This window comes from Temnothorax nylanderi, unplaced genomic scaffold (assembly GCF_030848795.1).
Source record: "Temnothorax nylanderi isolate EJ_2023f unplaced genomic scaffold, tnyl_v1.0 TNYL_tig0278_pilon, whole genome shotgun sequence".
In the NCBI taxonomy this organism is placed as follows: Eukaryota; Metazoa; Arthropoda; class Insecta; order Hymenoptera; family Formicidae; genus Temnothorax; species Temnothorax nylanderi.
Genome location: NW_027249340.1, coordinates 14702 through 35342, shown reverse-complemented (window position 1 = coordinate 35342; position 20641 = coordinate 14702). Strand labels below are relative to the sequence as shown.

Below are 20641 nucleotides of genomic sequence, written 5' to 3'. Positions count from 1 at the left end.
TTTCTCCTCTGCGAAGGCGCGATGCAACGAAATAACGTGCATACCTGGGAGGAACCGATGAGTAATCGGACGACCTGGTGGTCTAGTTACAGTTACATAACTATGCCGTCTAACTCAGCGACGTCTTTAACGAATATCGAAATTTTCTCGGGCGTTTATTAAGTTCAACAGACATAAAGAAGTATAACTAACTGAATAAAATAAACTAACTTTTCGGAGATTATAAAATAATTTCTTATGTAACTGCTGAGAAGAATAATGAATAACAAAATATTACAGAAAACTTAATCTTTTTATCATCCGTAACAGAAAAAAAAACATTCTACTGGGAAAAAGGTTTCTACGTCGTTTGCAATGTTCTCAGAATCTCGGAGCTGCTTTAATTTATTTGTAGAAAATAAACTCGAAAATACCGCTGGGACCTTTGAAACCGTTCCGTCCGTGCAACGATTCGATCTCCAGGTCGCGCCAGTTGCAATGAAAGAAGAGGAGAGTACAGTGCAAGGAGAAAGATCGGGATCAGATCAGATCCTTCGAGCGTGCAACCAGCTATTATATCCACCGCCCGCGGAGACGGGACCTCAGATCCGTGTAGAGATATTTCGCGCGAGGCGGTTTCGCGTATTTAATTGACGGTGCTCGATGTCTGTCGACTAAGAGACGAACCTTACAAAAATACGATATACGATGTTGAGAGTATAATGAGATTTCCACACGAGCGACGATTGTTAGAGACGATTGTCATCTTGTTCTATTGCTTATTATCATGTTTTATATAAAAGGAAAAGATTAAGTCTAGGCCAGTATTCATATGTTCAGATCTTATATTTAAGACCGTCTTAAGCACAATCTTAAGATAATAAGTCAATCTTAGAGTATTAGCATCTGGAGTATGGCCGGTATTCATAATAAAATAGTCAGTCTGAAATAATAAAATCCGGAAAAATTAAATCTTAAACGTTTCTTGCAAATTTTGAATTTTGATACTAGATATTCATAGGCCGGTATTCATAGTCGGTTCTTATTTTAAGACCGTCTTAAGTAATGTCTTAAGATGCTAATATGGCTTTGTGATTGGTTAATGACATCTTAAGATTGTACTTAAGACGGTCTTAAATATAAGAACCGACTATGAATACCGGCCTATGAATACCTAGTATCAAAATTCAAAATTTGCAAGGAACATTTAAGATTTAATTTTTCCGGATTTTATTATTTCAGACTGACTATTTTATTCATAGCGAAATATCTTATTTGCTTCCGTGAAGCAATTACCTCGTGTCGGGGACCACTCACACAACAGTTAATCGCGATGCATTTTTAAAACAGTCACACTTTCCGACGCGTCGGTCGTGCCAGAGCGTATCTAGAACTGTCAATCGCAGTAATTCAGAGCCGGGCCGTGATCTACATGACGGCGGAACACGCGCGAGATCTACGATGATCGAGCCCGGCGATTAGATATTTCGAGGTGCATCCAATCGTTGCATCCGCTGATTGCGAGACTCGTATGCAGATTCCGGTGGCGGATACTACGAGGTACGAGGCTTGTAGAGATGTAGGGAACTTCGATTGGACGGTATACACAAGGCAAGGGATATGAGGCAAGAATTAATAGAAATTTAACGAGATTCAAAACGACGAATAATTTATTATAATGATGCTCTAGCCGACTGATAAATATTAATTACGCATCGTAATTTTCAGTTCTATTTTTATATAAAACATAATGTTTAAGCTACGATCGTAGGCGTCCTCGATTAATTTAGAAATCAATAATTAACGAACAGAATGATAAATAAATGCAAATTTGTCGTGAAAAAGAATCGGAAGTAGAGGAAACTGATTGGAGGAAATACGAGAGGAAATATCATCTTTTTCCGTTCAGCGTAGAATTCTTGAAACACGCTCTCGAGATAGAGTGATTTACGGGAGGAAAGATGCCACTCCGAGATTGAAGAGGCTCGTCTTGCCGCGGAAAATATTTTCAATTTAACGTACGAGAGACAGAGAGACGCGCGAGAGCGTTTCCCCGCCGCGCCGCGCAATTTCGTCCCATTATCCACGGTATTCCTTGGAAGCGCATCAGCGACGAACCAGTGATTTAATCGTTCCGACCACAGATATATACACGTTGAATATGGAAAATACCTTAGGAATAAATTAATTTCAAGGATCGCCTCCTCCCGAGCACAGCTCGTAATCGAGCGACGCTCGTTCGGTTGGCACACGTCGTCGTATTTTACATCTCTATTAATGCATACATGCGTAGAAGGATCCGATCGACGGGCCGATACGCAGTTTTGTCCGACACATGTATTAGCGTTCGTTTTAATCCACATAGGCGTTTCTTCTTTTTCGGCGCCGCGCCGGACGCGTCGCGTCGCGCGCATCATCCAGGAACAGCCGGAGCGTCCTGAACGTCGGACGCTCGGCTAATGCGATGTCGTAATTCTCGTTTTTATACCCGCGGCACGTCCCGCCGTAAGACGCGAGCATTTATCTTATTTAAATCGCGCGCTTTTGTGTATCCGCGAGGATACGTGCTACGCGAGGATCGTGTCGCTCGTTTTGGATTAGCGCGCGCCACTCCTCTCCGTCCCCGGGAGATTGCTCGCCCAGCGCTATTTCTCAGCCGGAATTGCGAAAATCCACCTTCGGGGATATTCCTGGACAAAGTATTGCAACTCACGTGGCGATTCTACGAGAATGCGGCGCGTAAATTTTGACACGAGATTTTTTTGTCGCGATTCTCTTCGCAGAATTCAATCAATTCCTCTGAAGAGGCATAAGGGATATGTATTATAAAGATATGAGAAATATGTAATTATATAATTATACATCTGGAGATTTACGAAATTTCGCGAAGTATATTCGATCGCCAATACGTTTCTCACTATTTCGTCACATTCGATCATTATTGCGTCATCTACTCGGCTCATCATTAAATGTTGCTTAGTGTTTATTCGTATAATTGCGAACTAGCTAGCCCCGACCAGCTAGCTAGCTAATTTGCGATCACCGACGTATTCAAATCACGAGCGATCTGATACGTTAATGAGCGGAATAGTCGTGATGTGTTTAACGCTCGGCAGTCAGATAAATTTCAGTCGAGGAAAGAAAGCGTGAGTCAACGTTCAAGCACGTTTATTTTGTCGATAGAGGCAGCGTTTAATACAAACGTTTAATATAAACGTCGCTGTTACGGTGGCTTTGTATACACAGTATGCGCGCTACGTGGTTCCTTAATTAATGCGGCAAGTGCTAATTGACTGCGCTAATTCGGCTCCGGGACAACGCTCTCGCCAAAGGAAATTTGCTAAATTATTTGAATGCGCTAGTAATTGGAGCGAGAAATATAAAGTCCAAAAATCGTAGTTTCAACACGTTTAATTTCCAATATTATAGATTTAACAGTTTCAACTTCCCGTAATTATATTGGATTAAGTAGATACTTAATTCAGTATTATTTGAGTATGAGACAGATGAGACTATAATATTGCGAAGTAGATAAGTGAAGAACATCATCCTGAATTGGCAATTTGTTCCTTCGCCGTTTCAGATTTCAAACTCTTCGCCAAAATAAATATCTTATACTTCACGTCCTATGTTGTATTTTTATGTCAACGGTAGGAGATGTAATTTCGTACGCGAGCTGTTTGCACGATCATAGAATCGCAGGATCGCTGAGATTTCAGTCTGAACAATGTGTACGTTACTGTAACGTTTCTACAGGTTGTCCTCCTCGGGATGTTGAGCGATGTACTCCAAGGCTCTCAGGATGCCGTCGGGCACCGGTGGCGCGACCGGTAAATGCTCACCATTAGGATGAAAACCGTTTTCATCGGCAGTGTAGCTCAGGGCGACGGGGCTGCCATCGTTATCGGAATAGCTGAAGGATCCCTGAACGCGAATAGCGTCCTCGTCTTTGGAGATCTGAGCGAGCTGGCCCTGCTCCTGCACCTGGATGCCATTTCCGGTCTGATAGCCGTAACTGTATGAACCGTCCGGATTCGGTCCGTCCAGGTGCGAAGCCACGATGGGAATGGGAGTGTTTTGCGAAAAATTCGGGGGCGCGGCGAATGTAGCCACTGCGAGCACGCAGAAAAGTGCGGCGGTCTGGAAGAAATTTGTTTATGATTAACTCAGAAGGAAAATGTCTCTCAAAAGTATGGAATTTTGTTACATGGATTATGTAATATTTTCTAACCAAAATATATCTGAATTCAAGTCTTATTATATACGTCCGCGTTATTATAACTGGCATTTATAATTTCTTAATAGCAGCTAATTTAAAACGGATTTGTTTGACTATCGAACACCATTTGTAATATCTTTTTAATAAAAAATCGTACGATAAAAGATGTAAGAAAATGCTCAGCAGCGTGAGTTGGTGATTTTTTATTTTAATCTTGTTAAGACTTACCAAAGCGTTCATGATGCCGATGGCGACTGTGTGTCCCGTTGTAAAACCGAAATTCAGGAGACGCCTTTTATATAGTATTGCCGAAACCTTGCTAAATGCGAGTATCCCCTCTTATTGATAGATTTCTGGCTAACACATTGACATATACGTACGTTGCGACATTTTCGACGAAATTGATAGTGGGGCGCGAGGCAAGATGACCGCAAAATTGGCAGTATAATGCCTCCTGAATGATATTCGTGACACTCGTGTTTATCGAAGCGTCTGTCGAATTTTATGCGAAAGTCGAATGTAACACGTTTGGAAATATCGGAGATACCACATTCCAGAATTCTTTCTCCTCCAATTTTCGAACTGTCCCTCTATTTAGAATATTTAGATGAACGATTACGTGAGAGATTTTTTATTTGTTATAATAATTGATAATAAATATATGGTTGATAAAAATTCTTAATATTTACTTTATGTTTGCGAAAGCAAATTCGTTTGTATCCTTACCGAGTCTGCCTTCGGGGATCACAAAGTAAGCACGTGTGGCATGCGCTTACCTAAGGCTGTCAAAACCCGAGATCAGTTTAGTTAAAATAGCTGCGTGTTTGTAGACAAGCTAAATAGCCTATTTTCGAAAACTAATTAAAAGATTATTTTAAAAAGGCGAGATAAATTGCCAGTTCAGAAAATCCACAACGAAGTTCAAGATCCGACACTCGTGCGCGTTTGAAGGCTAACTTCATCGCGTGAACATCACTCTGTAAAATATTGAAGATGACAAGGTAAATCTTGTGAGGCAAACACGCCTCTGCCACAAAGGATTATCCCTTTGCGTGGGGGCCGGGAGAAAGATAAAATTTCCCTTCGCTAAGTCGATCATAAATTTTTCTCTTAGCGGAGAAGCGCGCGGCACCACCTAATACGATGTCAGTTTTCGCCCGCATTCCATTGACCCGGTAAACTCCTTGTGTGAATTTTCGTTACTTCGCGCAACGTTCGTAAATTCAGCCAACGTGTAACAAATCCGTGGATCCTTGACGGGCGCAACGTAAGCCGAATACGCAACTTCATTTATCATTTATCATGACCGTGCGACAGGTTGATTGCGCTACTGCTTCTTGGCTATTTTCCCGGATAAATGAAGATTGTATGTAGTATTTTAACTTCTAAATCATTTTTAAAGAATAATAAAAAGGTGTTTAAAAAATGTTGTCACTCCACAAGAAATTTCACTTTATTTCAATAATGTATATGACGAAAAAAAGATTTAATTTCCTTTTTTATCGTGTATATTTTATTTTATACTTTTTTTCTACTTAAATAAAAATTCTCGTATTCACGCATTTTGTTTGAAAAATGAGATATTTCTGTTTTACAAAAAAAAAAAACGCTTTGTAACCTAGTTCGATATAATTTAAACATATTGAATAATTTTTTTTTTATTTTAGCAGAGAGAATAAACCGTTCTATCTATTCTAGTATCCTTGAAGTTTAATTTATGAGAATTTCAAGGTTTTTAATTGCTCACGATAAAATATTATATACATACATCGAGGGATTACTTCCAGTTACAGAAAAAAAATGTGCGTTATCAGGTTTGCTTCATCAATTGAGTCTCTTCCTTTTCGAAAACTACAAATCTTTAATACTTATCTACGATTGTAGCGCGTTGTTGATCTCTCGGGGAGAAAAAGAGGTCATAAGTCGAAGGACTCGTGTCGGCACGTAAATATCCTTTCGGACAGTAGCATCTGAATCCTTTCTCCCGAGGTATAAGTAGATACACGTGAAAACGAAAGTCTTTGATGAAACCGAGCCGCACATTACGCGCGCGCGAAACGACCGGGAGACACGAATTCGGTAATGGAGGTCAATGCCTGCTTCTCTCTCTCTCTCTCTCTCTCTCTCTCTCTCTCTCTCTCTCTCTCTCTCTCTCTCTCTCTCTCTCTCTCTCTCTCTCTCTTTCTCTCTCTCTTTCTCTCTCTCTCTCTCTGTCTCTCTCTCTCTCTCTCTCTCTCTCTCTCTCTCTCTCTCTCTCTCTCTCTCTCTCTCTCTCTCTCTCTCTCTTTCTCTCTCGATGGTGCATCCCGGAATGTAATTACCTCTCATGTTAGTGCATCCATCGTTGCTCGTAAAGAAACGCTAAATTCGTCCAATTACAAAAAGCATGTTGTACATTTTATTTTATGCTTTATTTTATATTTAAATAAAAATTCCGATTGTATCTCAGCTGGCAGTAAAAATATATATGCGTTGCTAAACAACGCAATATTTTGTGTCGAATACTCGAGGGACTTATTTACCTTTAAACTTTAATAGACACCATAATTTTTCGCAACGTTTAATGTCCCAACATTAAGTTGTCTTGCTATATTTTGATCGTCAAATTTTTGTCGAAATAGAATTTATTTAAAATTAGCAGAGAGAATAAACCGAGAATTCTATCTATTCTTGTATCCTTGACGTTTAATTTATGACAATTTCAAGGTTTTTAATTGCTTACGATTCAGGAATTGTTGACGAAATTGTACATCAACCGAGTGTTTCTTTAGAAAAATCTACGAATTGATTAAAAAGTTCGTGAGTCTGCATAAAAAATCTTCGCTGAAAATTTCCTGCATGGTGCTTCAGCTTCAAGAACAATAAAAAATCCAAATTTTATGAATCGAATTTTACGATCGAATTTATGGTGTCTTTTGCAAAATTTTTACAGCGTCTCCGCTACGCTGAGTGGTCATTTGCAACTAGAAATATTAGCGCATTTTTATGGCAGATTATTAAAATCATTTCTTAAAAGAATGCAAAACAGATCTGTCCTATTTTCGTACGTCAAGTATTTTTGGGGATAATCTTGATTTAAGAGAAATTCACGCGTTATTTATGTTCGATCTTTAGCATTATCATCTTAGCTTCACGCACCACGAGAGACGCAACCGAAACGTCAGTTTGAGTCCTCTAGCTGATTTCTTGCAGGATTTCTTGCCGATTTCTACCTGATTTCTACCGATAAAGCAGAATTGGGACTAAAATCTCCAGCGGAGCCTTATATTTCGAATAAAAGATAGTTATAGAGAAAACGAATGAAATCGAGTATGTCTCATATCGTCAATAAACTCTACGAGTCTCCTTTCTCTTTAGAAATTGAGTATAAACGATGCTGACAATAATCATGATTGTGTTTGTCATATCTGACGCCGACTGGATGTTAACGATCATAAGAAGTCAGAGAGTGAGTGAAAGGTACCACAGATCGCGCCACGAATAAAAGATGCGATTTTAATTTATATCTATGCTAATAAGTCTATTTATGCATAATGAACTTGCATATTTTTGCAAATAAAATCATAGAACGATGAAATTTTAGTTACAATCTATGTATAACATATTTAAGCTATCTCAAACAAATGAAATAAATAAACAATTAATGCGCCGATTTCCTTATAGATCATAAATTCTCACTCTTATCTTTAGGATCTAAAAATTAGAAACATAATTAGCCGAGTAATTCTATTTCTTAAGTTAGGAAAATCGGATTTTATCCGTTTTGATTTAAAAGCACATCTCTCTCACTCTCTCTTTCTCACCAAATCGCGAAAATTATCTCGCGTCTTCATCGTCTTACGTTCAGCGATATGATGTGCGATTTCATAGGATCTAAGAAACTATTACAACAGAATTAGATAATTCTACTCGTTAAGTTAATGAAAAAATTGAGCTTTATCTGTTTCGATTTAAGAGCAGATCTTCCATCTTCTTTCTTCATTAAATCGCGAAGGTTCTGTCGTTTTCACGTTCAGCGATACGACGTGCGGTTTCATAGGATCTAAGAAACTATTAGAACAAAATTAGGTAATTCTACTCGTTAGTGATAAAAATAAAGTTAGTAATAAAATTGAGCTTATCTGTTTCGATTTAAAAGCAGATCTTTCTTCTTCTTTCTTCACCTAGTCGCGGAAGGTTCTCTCGTTCATCGTCTCGCGTTCAACAATGCGACATGTGTGATTTTATAAGAGTTACGCGGACGCCAGATCACAAAATTATACTGGGACATTTGGATAACGGAGGACTCGCTTTCGCGACGGACTGACCCGCGCGGCGCCGCGTGAAACAAGGCTTTGTATTCCGCGTACATCGATAATTTCGCGAGGTGTCATTTTTCATCACGATCCTCCCCTCCCCTCTTCCCCGCGCCGGGTGCGCCGACCGAACACACACGCCGGACATGTCTATCCGCGAAGTATCAGGTGATGAATTGTCATCGCGGCCCGCCGCGCCGTTCGCGGCTCTTTAATCATCCGACTGCGTAACAGTTCGTTGAAGCAACTCAAGTGAGTTTGGCTCGTCATGCCGCCGTGAAAGTAAAAATGCCGGTGCCGTAGTATTTGGGTTAGCGGGAATGGCCTCTCCGCGGTACGAAATAATGGCGTGTCTTACTCCATTACTCGAGGAGCAGGCGAAACGAGACCTCCGAGCGTTGGTCAGTCACGATTAATTGGCCGCGTCTCTGTTTTTGCGATAACTCGATACAACGTTGGAGTAATGAGTATGATAATTACTCCGTGGGATAACATCTCTCGTGGGTCTTATGTAATATATTGCAATGTATTAATAAATATATTATAAAATTATATTAATTTTCATAAATCGTAAATGTCATTCTTGCAATAATTGCTCTACGGAGATGACCCAATACTCCACTAACTTCGATCTGCTGATCTCGCGGTTAACAACGAACGCGATTGTACGGATTTTCGCGAACGGATCTTGTCGTGAAGTGAACGGCGTACGTGGCTGACGTTTATTCGACGATCTTGAAATTCAGCGAACAATCAATGCCAAAATATATTAAGACAGCTGCGCATCTCGTTCATTTTGCGTCACAATCTGCGCCGGGCCGCCGCGGGACGATTGCGAATACGGTGGATTAATTTAACGAGCGTACGTATCCGCTGTCTTGAAATTCGGCAAAGAGAAGACTAACGAGGACGGAGTACTGGCGCGCAATTAATTTGGAAATTAGAGACCCACGTGTACGCACGTTTAATTTCATTGCAAAACACATTGCGAGGCGCAAGGAGGAGAAGGAGGAGACGCGGCGGATCTATCGAGATTCTATTATGACGACGTCTAACATTGTTGGCTCGCGGTGGATCCTATAACTTTCGGCCATTCGACGAGATCGGTGGCTTTTGTGTGTATCGGACTTAGGTCAGACATCACCCAATCGCAATTGTTACGCAGCCAAATTATCTCCCGGAGATGATAAATATCCATTGACGACCTCGACGTTAAATAACGGCGATTAGAGAGACATTAGGTAAACACTAATTATAATAGCTATGATTCATATTCCTCGTCGATTTAGTACAGCGGTAACACATCTCGATGCTATCGATGCGATAATATAGTTCCGCCAATCAATGTGTGTCCTTCGATTCGATCGTTTCTTCTCCAATGTATGGTTCCTTGCGAAATAAAGATAACTCTCGCTTTTTTGCTTTTCACACTGAGGCGTGTATTTTTTACCGTATAATATCTGTAATTCCAGTTTGATAATAATGACATCGTTCAATAATTTCTGACGAGAACACGCGTGTTCACACGTGCCCGAAGGTCGCGCGCGGTGGCCCGCGGGCGGTGTTACTCAAAACCGAAAGTTACCGTCGCTAAATAATATTATTAATTTTACGATACCATCGACATGCATGTTGTAAAGCTCTCGAGATGAGCGTGTTAATGCGTGTCCACAGATAACTCACAGTTTCCTAAATAATTTCTCTCAAACAATTACTACGCGAATGTCTGTTGAACACGCGCGCGTTTCGTCGTTATTTTCTCTCTACCTTCCATTTCCCTTTATCTCCAGTTTTTCCATCTTCAGATTGTGTATCTTCCGTTGATTTACTTTCTCGCACATTTGCGTAACGCGTAAAGCTTAATTTATTACAGGAATATTTTTTTCTTTTTCTCTCTTTCCTCTTGTATATAATAATATAATTTACGCAATAATACAATTTTACAAATTACATTTAGTATGCTAATACAAATATTTTTTACGTATTAAATAATACTTTGAATAATGATTTGTTGATGAATTATGACTAAAAATAAAGTAGGAAATTCGATAGAAGATATCAAATTAGAGATTAATTTCCGGAAAAATATATATAATTGAACACAAAACGGTGAATATATATATTTTCGTACTGCTCGATTATATAATATAATATTTTGATTATAGATTATATAATATTTCGAGCAAAATAAAATATATGCGTTTAATGCACGCATTTAACGCAGAGATACATGCCAATTGCATTCGATAAGTTGTCACTTCCCGCTACACCGACTAACATATTTTGCGAGCCACTCGGCCATGAATTCAGCCACCGGAATAAACGCGCGGAATAATATGCTGTTCGACCGAAGCAATCTGTAAATAGTGACCAAGCGAGATCGTGCCGTTGCGAACGGTAGCAACGGATGGTTTGACAAACCTAATGATCGCTCTTTCACTTGTGCCGCGAGCGTAGGCTAATACTTATGTACCTACTTACGCGAGAAAATTAACGACACTTACGTGTTCACGAACGACGAAGACGATTCGTAGGACACTCGCTGTACTTTCGGAATTCCTTGCTTAACCGACATACGCGAGACGTTCGTTCGTTAACTAATATTCGAGAGAAATATCGCGAGCGTTATACGGGAGTAGTTTCAGTAGCCAAATTTAAATATGATGATTTATATTGCAATTGATATCTTACCGCGCTGTTTTTAACATATCATGAATACGTGGATTTCCCGATGGTCACGAGTTGTCCTTTAGCACAGCTGTATCAGTCTTTTTTATATTCCAATGATGACGTGTTCATCATCGGCAGTTGCAACTTTTCGGACAAAAAAAACTCTGTTATGACGTCATCTGCTTTTAGCAGCAGTTACGATATTTTCTTTTATTTTGCATTTTTAAAAATCTCATGTATAATTAAAGAACAAATTTTTTTTTTTTAGTTTAAATGTATATTCAGAAATATCAGAATCGTTACGTTTAATCGTGATTGACGTAATAACAGTTGTAACAGTCACAAAAGAAATTATTTGAAAAGACTTATAGGATTGTATAAACTTTCTTTCCAAATGGATATGAAAAATTTCCTGCATAATTAAGGTTTGAAAATAGGCACTTTACACACACATGATAATCAAAGTGAACGCTGCATTGCAAATTAGCTAGCGTTGACAGATCATAAAAATGCAAACTATGAGAAATAGTAAAAAGATAAATTCCTGACTGAGAAATGAGATCATGTTTATCGATAAGAATCATAAAAAACTTGTAGCATATTATACATTCTTTCAAAAATGTTTTTTAAATATAGATAGAAATATTTGTCAGCATAGGTAGATATTCGTTTTTTAAAGTATGTAGAGAATTTAGAGATATCCATTATCCAACTCGTATATACAATAGTGTTAAAAAAGACAATTAAAAAAGAAATCGGTGAAGTGAGGTAAATCGCTCTCTTTATCGAATAATATTTTTCAGAAAAATATTTTTTATAAGTAAAGTATTTTGTTTTAATATGTTGTAATTATTATATATATTTTGTGCGATATTACTGCTCGCATTGATATCTCACTCTTGATTATAGATTTGACGTATCCTCACATATTTGCGGTAACTTTTAAAACGCGAATTTTTATCGAACATATAGAGCGTTGGTCATAATTTCTCCGGCAACTGTCATGATTTTCAACCGCTAATTTTGCTGAAGCTGCTAAAGTCCACGCTATTTTTTTCATGATGACAGAATTATTTTGTCCTATCCTAAGCGGGTGAGTTCACCTCTTTACTAAATTGATACGCTGACCTTTTGCGGTTTTAGGCACATGTATGACCTCAAGTCCTCCAAGAGAAGAGCAAGCGGTGTGCGTGTGTGCGCGTTCGGCTCATCCGCAAAATTCGGATGATACTGCGACTCATTCGAGTGGGGGGAACGAACAAGGGGACCCAGGGGATGGAGGGGAGCCTAAATAAGGTATTACCAGAAGGTCCCCGAATGTTCGGATGGAGGATATATAAAGCGGAAGACGTGCATGAGATATTAAGTCAGTGCATGAGAAGCTTCCGAGTTTGGCAGCTGGGGAAATAAAATATATCTCTTTCTTTCGACATGAATCCATTGGTGAGTTTGAGTTTTTGTGCGGATAAAAGATGTTACGTAACGCAAGTGGCACGAGATACCCATAGACATGATCTCGAATCTGCGATATTTTTGTAATTTGAGTGCCTTTCGATTGAGTAAATCGTTCAAAGCGATTTGTCTCGATCAGACAATCATAGTGCAAAATTTTAACTTTAACTTAAAAATATAATCAAGGATCTTTGTTATGTTAAATTATTTAATGTTTACTGCTCACAAACCGTGTAGTTAAAAATTTAAATTAAAGTTAATAAGAACAAGCGTTATAACAAATATTACAAGGTATATAATCAATACAAAAAGTAAGTCAAACCATTAATTTGTTTTCTACATTTTCTCTTTATAAAATTCCCTTCTAACAATAAAAAGGCATTTAACGTCAAAATTTTACGTAGACTAATCAATATATTTTGTTGTCATATATAACGGATATTGTAAATTATTAGATAGAGATATAAAATGCTTCACCATACTATGTATTGTGTAAAATGAGAATAAATTATGTTGATAATATTTTTGCTCTTTCAATACTCTATTACTTATCGGTAAAATTTTTCGGGAGAAATTTTCTTTATTCTAACGCAAAAATAAAATAAAAGTTTAAAAGTAAAATAATACAGACTCAAAGCATTGCGTGATTCTTTGTTTTTCCAGGTAATTGCTTTGTGCGCCCTCGTGGCAGTGGCATTCGCCGCCCCCGTCGACAACACCACTCTAATCCCCATCCTCAAGCAAGCCCTGGACGGGCCCAACCCCGACGGATCCTACAACTACAGCTACGAGACCGGTAACGGAATTCAGGCTCAGGAAGAGGGTCATCTCAACAATGTCGGTACCGACAGCGAGGCCCTGGAGGCACACGGCAGCTTCAGCTATACCGACGCCGACGGCCAGACCTACCAAATCTCGTACGTAGCCAACGAGAATGGATTCCAGCCAGAGGGTGCTCATTTGCCCACCGCGCCCCCGGTACCACCTCTAATCGCAAAGGCCCTTCAGTACATCGCCGAACACCCCGAGGAGAACGAAGAGCACTAAAGAATACCGAATAAAATTGTGTGACGGAAGGAGGATATAGGATTGGCGAGTCAAGGCGAGTCAACTCGAGAAAACGGGACGATCGGGAGAAACCTGGTGGGAAACTGATCGTGGTCATACCTGAGGATTGACGGGATATTTAATCCCCGTGTGTAGATCGACAATTTCGAGAGACTCGGTCCTTCACGTCGTAATTATTTCTATATTTATGTGCGCCTGTATAAATTTCTGTAATTTTTTTTGTACAATATCTGTATAAGGACAGTATTTCGATGATATGCTGTAAATAAATTTCGTCGATGTGCAAGTCTTGTTGGCCTTCATCCGGGGTGGAATGAGTAGACAAACGAATTGTTCGGTTCATTAATCACGTTAACGATATTTTTAACGAGAACGGCGTTAGCGAGGCGTTGGAACGCTTACGAAGTTATGGAAAGTTCGGCGCGTGGTGAGCAAATTTTTTCGAGCACGTGCGTCATTTTTTTCAAAAACTTCTTTTAAGATCTATTGCTTAATGGAGATACAATGCAACAATATCTCGATAATGAATAGTGGCAATAATTAGCGTCTCCATGTCGAATATTAATCTCGAATATTAATCCTTTGACATTTTGAGCTACGCTTTACGTCAAAATAAAATTCCTAGGCGCAATTCCATAAACCAGGTAGCAATAAGTTAATTTGCAAAGAGCACGCATTATTTAAATGATCAAGGACAAAATTTGCATGACTAAATTATGATAATGCGCGTATAAGAAATGAATAAATGCAGTCCATTTATTGCCTTCGCTTATAAGGTAATAAATAGCTTATAGGAATATAACGATTGTGCAGACTAGAGACTTGTTCGACAAAACTTATATTTCGAGAAAAGGCAGGTACATGTAAAAAAATGAAGTGCGCTTAAATAATCTCAGCTCCATCAATACTCACTTATTTATGCCATTGTTTACATACGCTTGAATGTATACATATATCGAATGTATATCATTCAGTTCAGTTCTAGACGACAATGACAAAAAAGTGACAGAAGACAAATGTGTTTATATAACACAAAAGACGATTCGTCTCTTTAAAACGGTCTACCATATGCGTTTGATTATGAGATCATGTGCAAACTACGAGAAAGCATACGAGAATAGAATGGCTCGCTATTATCTATTAAAACCACCCCTGACACGGGAATGCTGTAGCACGTAAAGACGTAACTCCCGCCAAAATACATTTCCACGGAGACAGTACTCTCGCAGGAATTTCTATAAAAGTATACAATTTATTATTAAAAGCATCGTATCGTATAAAGCGGCAGGAGGGATGGGCAGTGGCGTTGGACGGACTTAACGCTATAATACGTTGCGCGAGCGCGCGCGTTCAGTTTCGTTTATTCGAGGATAATCGATATTGACGGTTGTCGCGGGGGACCGCGTTCTGCGTCGGATTGTCCTTCTCGATCGGCTCCGGGGTGGTGGGCTGCTTGGCGATCCACTCGAGGGCACGCTGGATCGCCGGTGGAATCGGCGGCGGGGTGGGAATGTGGGTGCCGGACACTTGGGTGCCGAACTCGTCGGCGGTCCAGCTCATGGCGATCGGGGTACCGTCCGGCGCGTTGTACTGCACGGAACCCTGTATCAGCTGCGTCTCGTCGGAGGTGCCGGCGTACTTGCGGCTACCGCTCTCCCGCTGTAGTATACCGCCCTCGGTCTCGTAGGAGAATGAATAATGGCCGCGGGTGTCGCCGAGATCGCGCGAGTAGCTCACGATCTTCTCCGGGTCCTGGAAGTACTGTTGGCCGTGGACGAACCCGAAAAGGGCCGCTAACAACTGAAAGCAAAGAAGTGAAAGTCAATATCTTCTGTTCTTATATCTGAATTGTCTGTATTAAAAATATATCTTCGCGAGTCTTGAAATCGATTAGCGTTGGTTACTCACATTTCGTTAAAACTTATTATGACTCAGGACTCGCTTATAGTTTGTAAAATAAAAGATTGAGAGAGATTAATGAGAGATTTGTGTAAATGGTTTCTTGTACAGTGATTTGATCGATAACCTTTTTAATCATTCATGTTGGAAGTAATACAAATTCGTTTTCACAATTTGTTTTTAAATTCGCATCAATCGCTTTGTGCGCATTCTATTAAATTTGCAATTTTTAAATTGGAATTCGCGTAATTCTTAGATTAAGAAGTTTATCCGTAAAAAAATGATTCGAGGAGTTGATTGACGGTTTTTACGGACGCTGTTACCGAGTTAATTACATCATCGTCGTAAATGAATAATGGACAAGGCGTTATTTTCAGGATGAAGCGACGATGACACCGGGCGTCCTTCTCGCCGACGGATTCGCGCTCATCGCTGTTTGAGTTGATAAATATGCAGACTTTCCGCGACGAGCGTTTACGATCACACTAAATTCACTTTTATAGACTTCTCGAAGGTGTAAAGGCTGCATAAAATAATCGGGAACAAATGGCTCGCGTTATCTCGCAAATATCTCAATGGGCAAATTCGCGAGCAAATTAATCGGAATGATTTCGTTCCAGCAGAGCGAGAGATTGGCTCGATCGGGACGTGCTGTTTCCATTTCCAGGAGATACTCCGCGATGTTGGTGACGGTGCACGGTCGAAGCGAGAACCGGCGCGCGTCTGCACGCCGGGTGCTTTAATCCTCGTCATGTAAAGCCGCCGGGAGATACCTTTCCCCGCGAAAGGTCAGGACAAGATGAATGTGTCGGTAGGTAGGTCACGATTGTGATCGGTAAGGGGAACGGGAGGGGTACCTCGCGCTAATGACGCCGTATTACGTTGCTCACGATCGAACGTGACTTTTTCCCATAGACACAGTCTTCGATTATTAGCATCCGGTGACCGAGACCGATTCGTTTTGTGCCGGTTTTTAGTTGGTACATTCCCCGCCACCATTCACCGTGCGGCGCGAACAATCGCGTTCTATGTAAATATTGTAAATGAACGCGTAGTTTGATGTGACGAATCATAATCTCGTAATATTAATATTATTAATAACATTAATAATATAATAATAATTAATATTAACAATACTGAGGATTAATCATTGCAATTTAGATTCAATTCATTGAGAATTACCGAATGGGTTATAGAAATAATTATATAAAAATAAAGTATTATTCAAGTCTTTGTTATTAAACAAAAATGGTTTTTAACGTTTCAACGTTTCTCAGTTTATATTTTACAGTATTTTGCACTTTTGACATTCTATTGTGATTTTTATTCGCTCAAGGCGCTTTTTATACGTTGATATAAAGTATATGATCAACTCGCGTGGGAAACTGACAGGATTCGCGGTAACATTGTTGATCAACAATAATATCGCTAAGATACCGAACAGATGCCTCGATCAATCAGCCAACTTGTGCTTTCTACAGAGAAAGTGAACAATTAGAAAATATGTATGTATATGCAAATTAACGGCTCGTTCGTCATGGTCAGCCGTCATCATCGGTGCAAGATTCGCGCGACAATATTGCCATTATCCGAGCTTCACAGATTTAATGAGTTATGTAATTTAAATAGATTACGCAATGTTGTAATGGCTTGTTTTGCGCCGCGTAACTTTCGTATACGATGATGAATAGCCCATACCGTATACGCGTACGTAACGTTAAATCACGCACAGCCGCTCATAAATATGTACGGGCGATCAACTTCGACTTCGATTTAGAGAAATCAATGATCGAACGTGTTTATTGTTATGGAAATTAAATGCACGGAGTGTGACTAATGCGGAAATATATGCGAAAATTGAATGCGTTCTCCATTTTTTTTTTCGCGAAAGACTGTCGCAAAGAGAAATTATTGCGCGCGTTTTTATTGACGGTTTTTTTAACCAGACGATTTATCGTAACGGTAAAATATAACGAAAGTAGACCGGCATAAATGACTTTTAAACAATAAATAAAATGCATTGTTTAATAACGCCAATCTGGGATGTATAGATTAATGATAGCGAAATGAATACGAGCTCGAGGTAATCTATTTTACTCATATTGTCAAAGTTTAATGTAACGCTTAATATTATATGTGCAGGATCAAATATAAAATATCGCGTATATTTTACATCCGTATGTGTGTAATTTATGTGTATTTCCCCGTGACCCAGATACGCAAAGCCTCGTAAAGTTACAAAAATGCAGTGGCACATCATATACTTTATCTGTGCTACACATAAAAGCTTTTCCTTGAACAGAGTCCCAGTAAAATTGCAACTTATATTCATGCACATGTTACGTGAAAGTTAGCTCTCCATGCATTCGTTAGAACAAAAATATTATTACATCTTTTCTACGTAAAATACATACAGATTTTATAAATATCCGAACGAGAAAGAAAGAAACCTGGAAAAACTTTATCCAATTTAATTTTATTTTAACTTTTTAATTACAAACCGTATCGGTCATATTTGCCATAGAGAAGAAAAAATAATATTGATTTTCTATTTTCTTTTCTTGCTCTTTTCATATATTAGTCATTCAGCGCGTTATGTTTATCGCATATCGAGTGGACTGTATTACAATTTGGAAATCCAAAAGTTTATCATCGGAAATGAATCAGGAAAATTTGAATATTTTTTTTATTTCACGTTATAGGATCCAAGACAGCCTTCGAAGAAGAGCAGACTTACCAGGGCACGCATGCTGCCGGCTCGACGATGATCGCGCGTTTATACGATCGCGGTACGCGAAAGAAAGAAAACGAGGAGCGTTCCCGAGCCGAGTGGGTGCAGCGCGTTCGAGCGGAATAGACGACGTTAGACAAATAAAAAAAGAAGGCAAGGCGGCACCACGAGCAAGCGGTCACATGTAGAGCTCTCGCCTCTCCCGATGGTTGCCGGCGTGAAGTTCGCGAGCAACTCTTGGACCGTTGGGGGCAGAGCCGACCTTTATACCGGCGCAGTCCACGATGCGGAGACGCCAGCCTTTACATAACCCGGGAAAGTTTATTTCGGCGCGGCCGCCTGTGCGTTGCTCCCTCTAAGAGAGCTCTAGATCGGGAGCACACGCCGGGAAGCGGCTCTCGACGGCACCCCCGCTTGGGGGGCACACGGGTGTCACCGTCGCGGCCACGGCGTGCGGTCTCCACCTGCGCCCACCTGCGGAAAACCTGCGGGGACCACCTGCAGGCACCGGCGCGCGCCGCGCGCGTCCGACTACGCGCGCAATTATACTCCGGGCTGGAGATTTTCCTCTTCGGTCGCAGCGACGACGACAGTCCGCGCGGTCTGCAGTTTTCGCCCTTACGTAATGACACACGAGGCGACCGCCTTGCGCAACCCGCGGACTCGGGGACTCGGCGACTTCTCTTTTTCGGTTTGCGGCTCGGGGCGATCACGCGGGATCGTCGTCGCTCGCGCGCGTCGAGGAAGAAAGAGGAAAAGAGATAGAAAGAGAATGAACGAATGAATGAAGTCGAGAGAAAGAGAGAAAGAGAGAGAAAAAAAATCGATTATCTTCTCAGAGAAATGAACTGGTTCGATTCTGCAATGTTCATTATTATGCTTCTCGCGCAATATTTCGATATCGGAGATTTAAACCGGTACATCTGCGAGTTGAGGATTAGATGATGCAAACGCGCGTGTATGCGTTTCGCGACAAGCGGGAAGATTAATTAATGTCTGTCTGATTGCTGACGTGCACTCCGACAGCTAAAACGCGGCGGCGACTTGTACGGATCAGCGAATGATTTACCGAACGATTTTACAACTGTTTTACGATCTTGTTAGATTTCAGACAGCCATACATCGTCGTGGCAGGTCAAGAGACAACTCGTATCGTTTTCTTCCAAGTCCGCGGCTTTCGCGGGAAAGATCTCCACGAAGCGAACGGAAATCATTAATGCCCGTATCACACTAGCGATTGGCGATTGCGTTTACGTTTGCGTCTACGTCTTTTAACCAATCAGAACGGAAATCGCGAATCACAATCGCCAGCAGCTACTTTCTGATTGGTCAAGAGACGTAAACGCAAACGTAGACGCAATCGCCAATCGCTAGTGTGATACGGGCATTACGCCGTTGCCGCCGTTGGGATACGAAAAAGACTGAAATTCGACGACGTTAGAGTGTTTCTTTTTTCATGCCACATGACGTAAGTGTTGTGTTGCGCCTCAAGGAAATGTCGAGGCAACCTTTATTATCATATAAATTTTGGGACGTACAATCGGTCTCGGAATAGAAATCTCTATCTTTCGGTAAAACCACGGCGTCAGACAGATGGGCGCGTTCGCGAGCCCAGACAATGACTGGGATTATTCGAGAAATTAAAAAAATATTCCACGTGGGTTTGAATGTCAGATGCAAACGAACGCGCGCGGTGCCCTATCGTGAAAGGCCTCTCGTGCGCCGTGATCCGAAAATTTGGATTGGTCTCCAGACTTTGGATATATGCAAATCGAGTAACGCGGACACCTTCTAACGCGACCACCGCGAGTTCATTCTTGTCCCGTTTGTTGCGCTCATCATTTAAAAATTTTTTCGAGTTTTCAGTGACATTACGAATTTACGGCGAAGGTTTTGTTATGAAATCAACAATTATGATTACGTTTACACAGCGGCTTATAACCCAGTGTTTAATAACTATCGTATACTATCCGATCAAAAAATTTTTTTCCTTATGGTCATAATGATCATTTAGATATGAGACTTTTGTGATACTTAAACTACGACTTTTAGTATACATATATATATACATATATATATATATATATATATATATATATATATATATATATGTATATATATATATATGTATATCAAAGATTGATTAAAATGTTTAGAGTATCAAAATATTTAATTTTTATATTTAAATAATTATTATATAATCAAAAAAAGAAAAAATTTTGGATCGGATAGTACACGGTAGTTATTAAACTGAGTTATAACCCGCTGATGTGTAAACATAATCTATGTTACCACGGCTGATCGACGCAATCCTAACGGTGAATCGCT

At 40.1% G+C, this 20641-nt stretch overlaps 3 protein-coding genes and 1 long non-coding RNA gene across 4 annotated transcripts; 2 read left to right on the top strand and 2 right to left on the bottom strand.

The window, feature by feature from the left end:
- The first annotated feature begins 403 nt into the window (after positions 1-403).
- Positions 404-4239, top strand: LOC139780433 (uncharacterized). Its single transcript, XR_011720236.1, has 2 exons — positions 404-1539; positions 3736-4239. It is a non-coding gene; the product is annotated as an uncharacterized lncRNA (long non-coding RNA).
- On the bottom strand, positions 3131-7775 carry Cpr21 (cuticular protein 21). The gene is made up of 2 exons (XM_071719059.1): positions 4427-7775; positions 3131-4119 (listed from the first exon to the last, which is right to left on the bottom strand). Exons 1-2 carry the CDS (start codon positions 4436-4438, stop codon positions 3730-3732), a joined length of 402 nt encoding a protein of 133 aa, XP_071575160.1. The 5' UTR covers positions 4439-7775; the 3' UTR covers positions 3131-3729.
- Positions 7776-12519: 4744 nt separating this feature from the next.
- Positions 12520-13969, top strand: LOC139780432 (flexible cuticle protein 12-like). The gene is made up of 2 exons (XM_071719060.1): positions 12520-12606; positions 13279-13969. Exons 1-2 carry the CDS (start codon positions 12595-12597, stop codon positions 13660-13662), a joined length of 396 nt encoding a protein of 131 aa, XP_071575161.1. The 5' UTR covers positions 12520-12594; the 3' UTR covers positions 13663-13969.
- A 536-nt stretch (positions 13970-14505) lies between these two features.
- Positions 14506-18917, bottom strand: Cpr17 (cuticular protein 17). The gene is made up of 2 exons (XM_071719058.1): positions 18320-18917; positions 14506-15483 (listed from the first exon to the last, which is right to left on the bottom strand). The coding sequence occupies exons 1-2, from the start codon at positions 18329-18331 to the stop codon at positions 15034-15036; spliced, it is 462 nt and encodes a 153-aa protein (XP_071575159.1). The 5' UTR covers positions 18332-18917; the 3' UTR covers positions 14506-15033.
- Positions 18918-20641: the final 1724 nt, after the last annotated feature.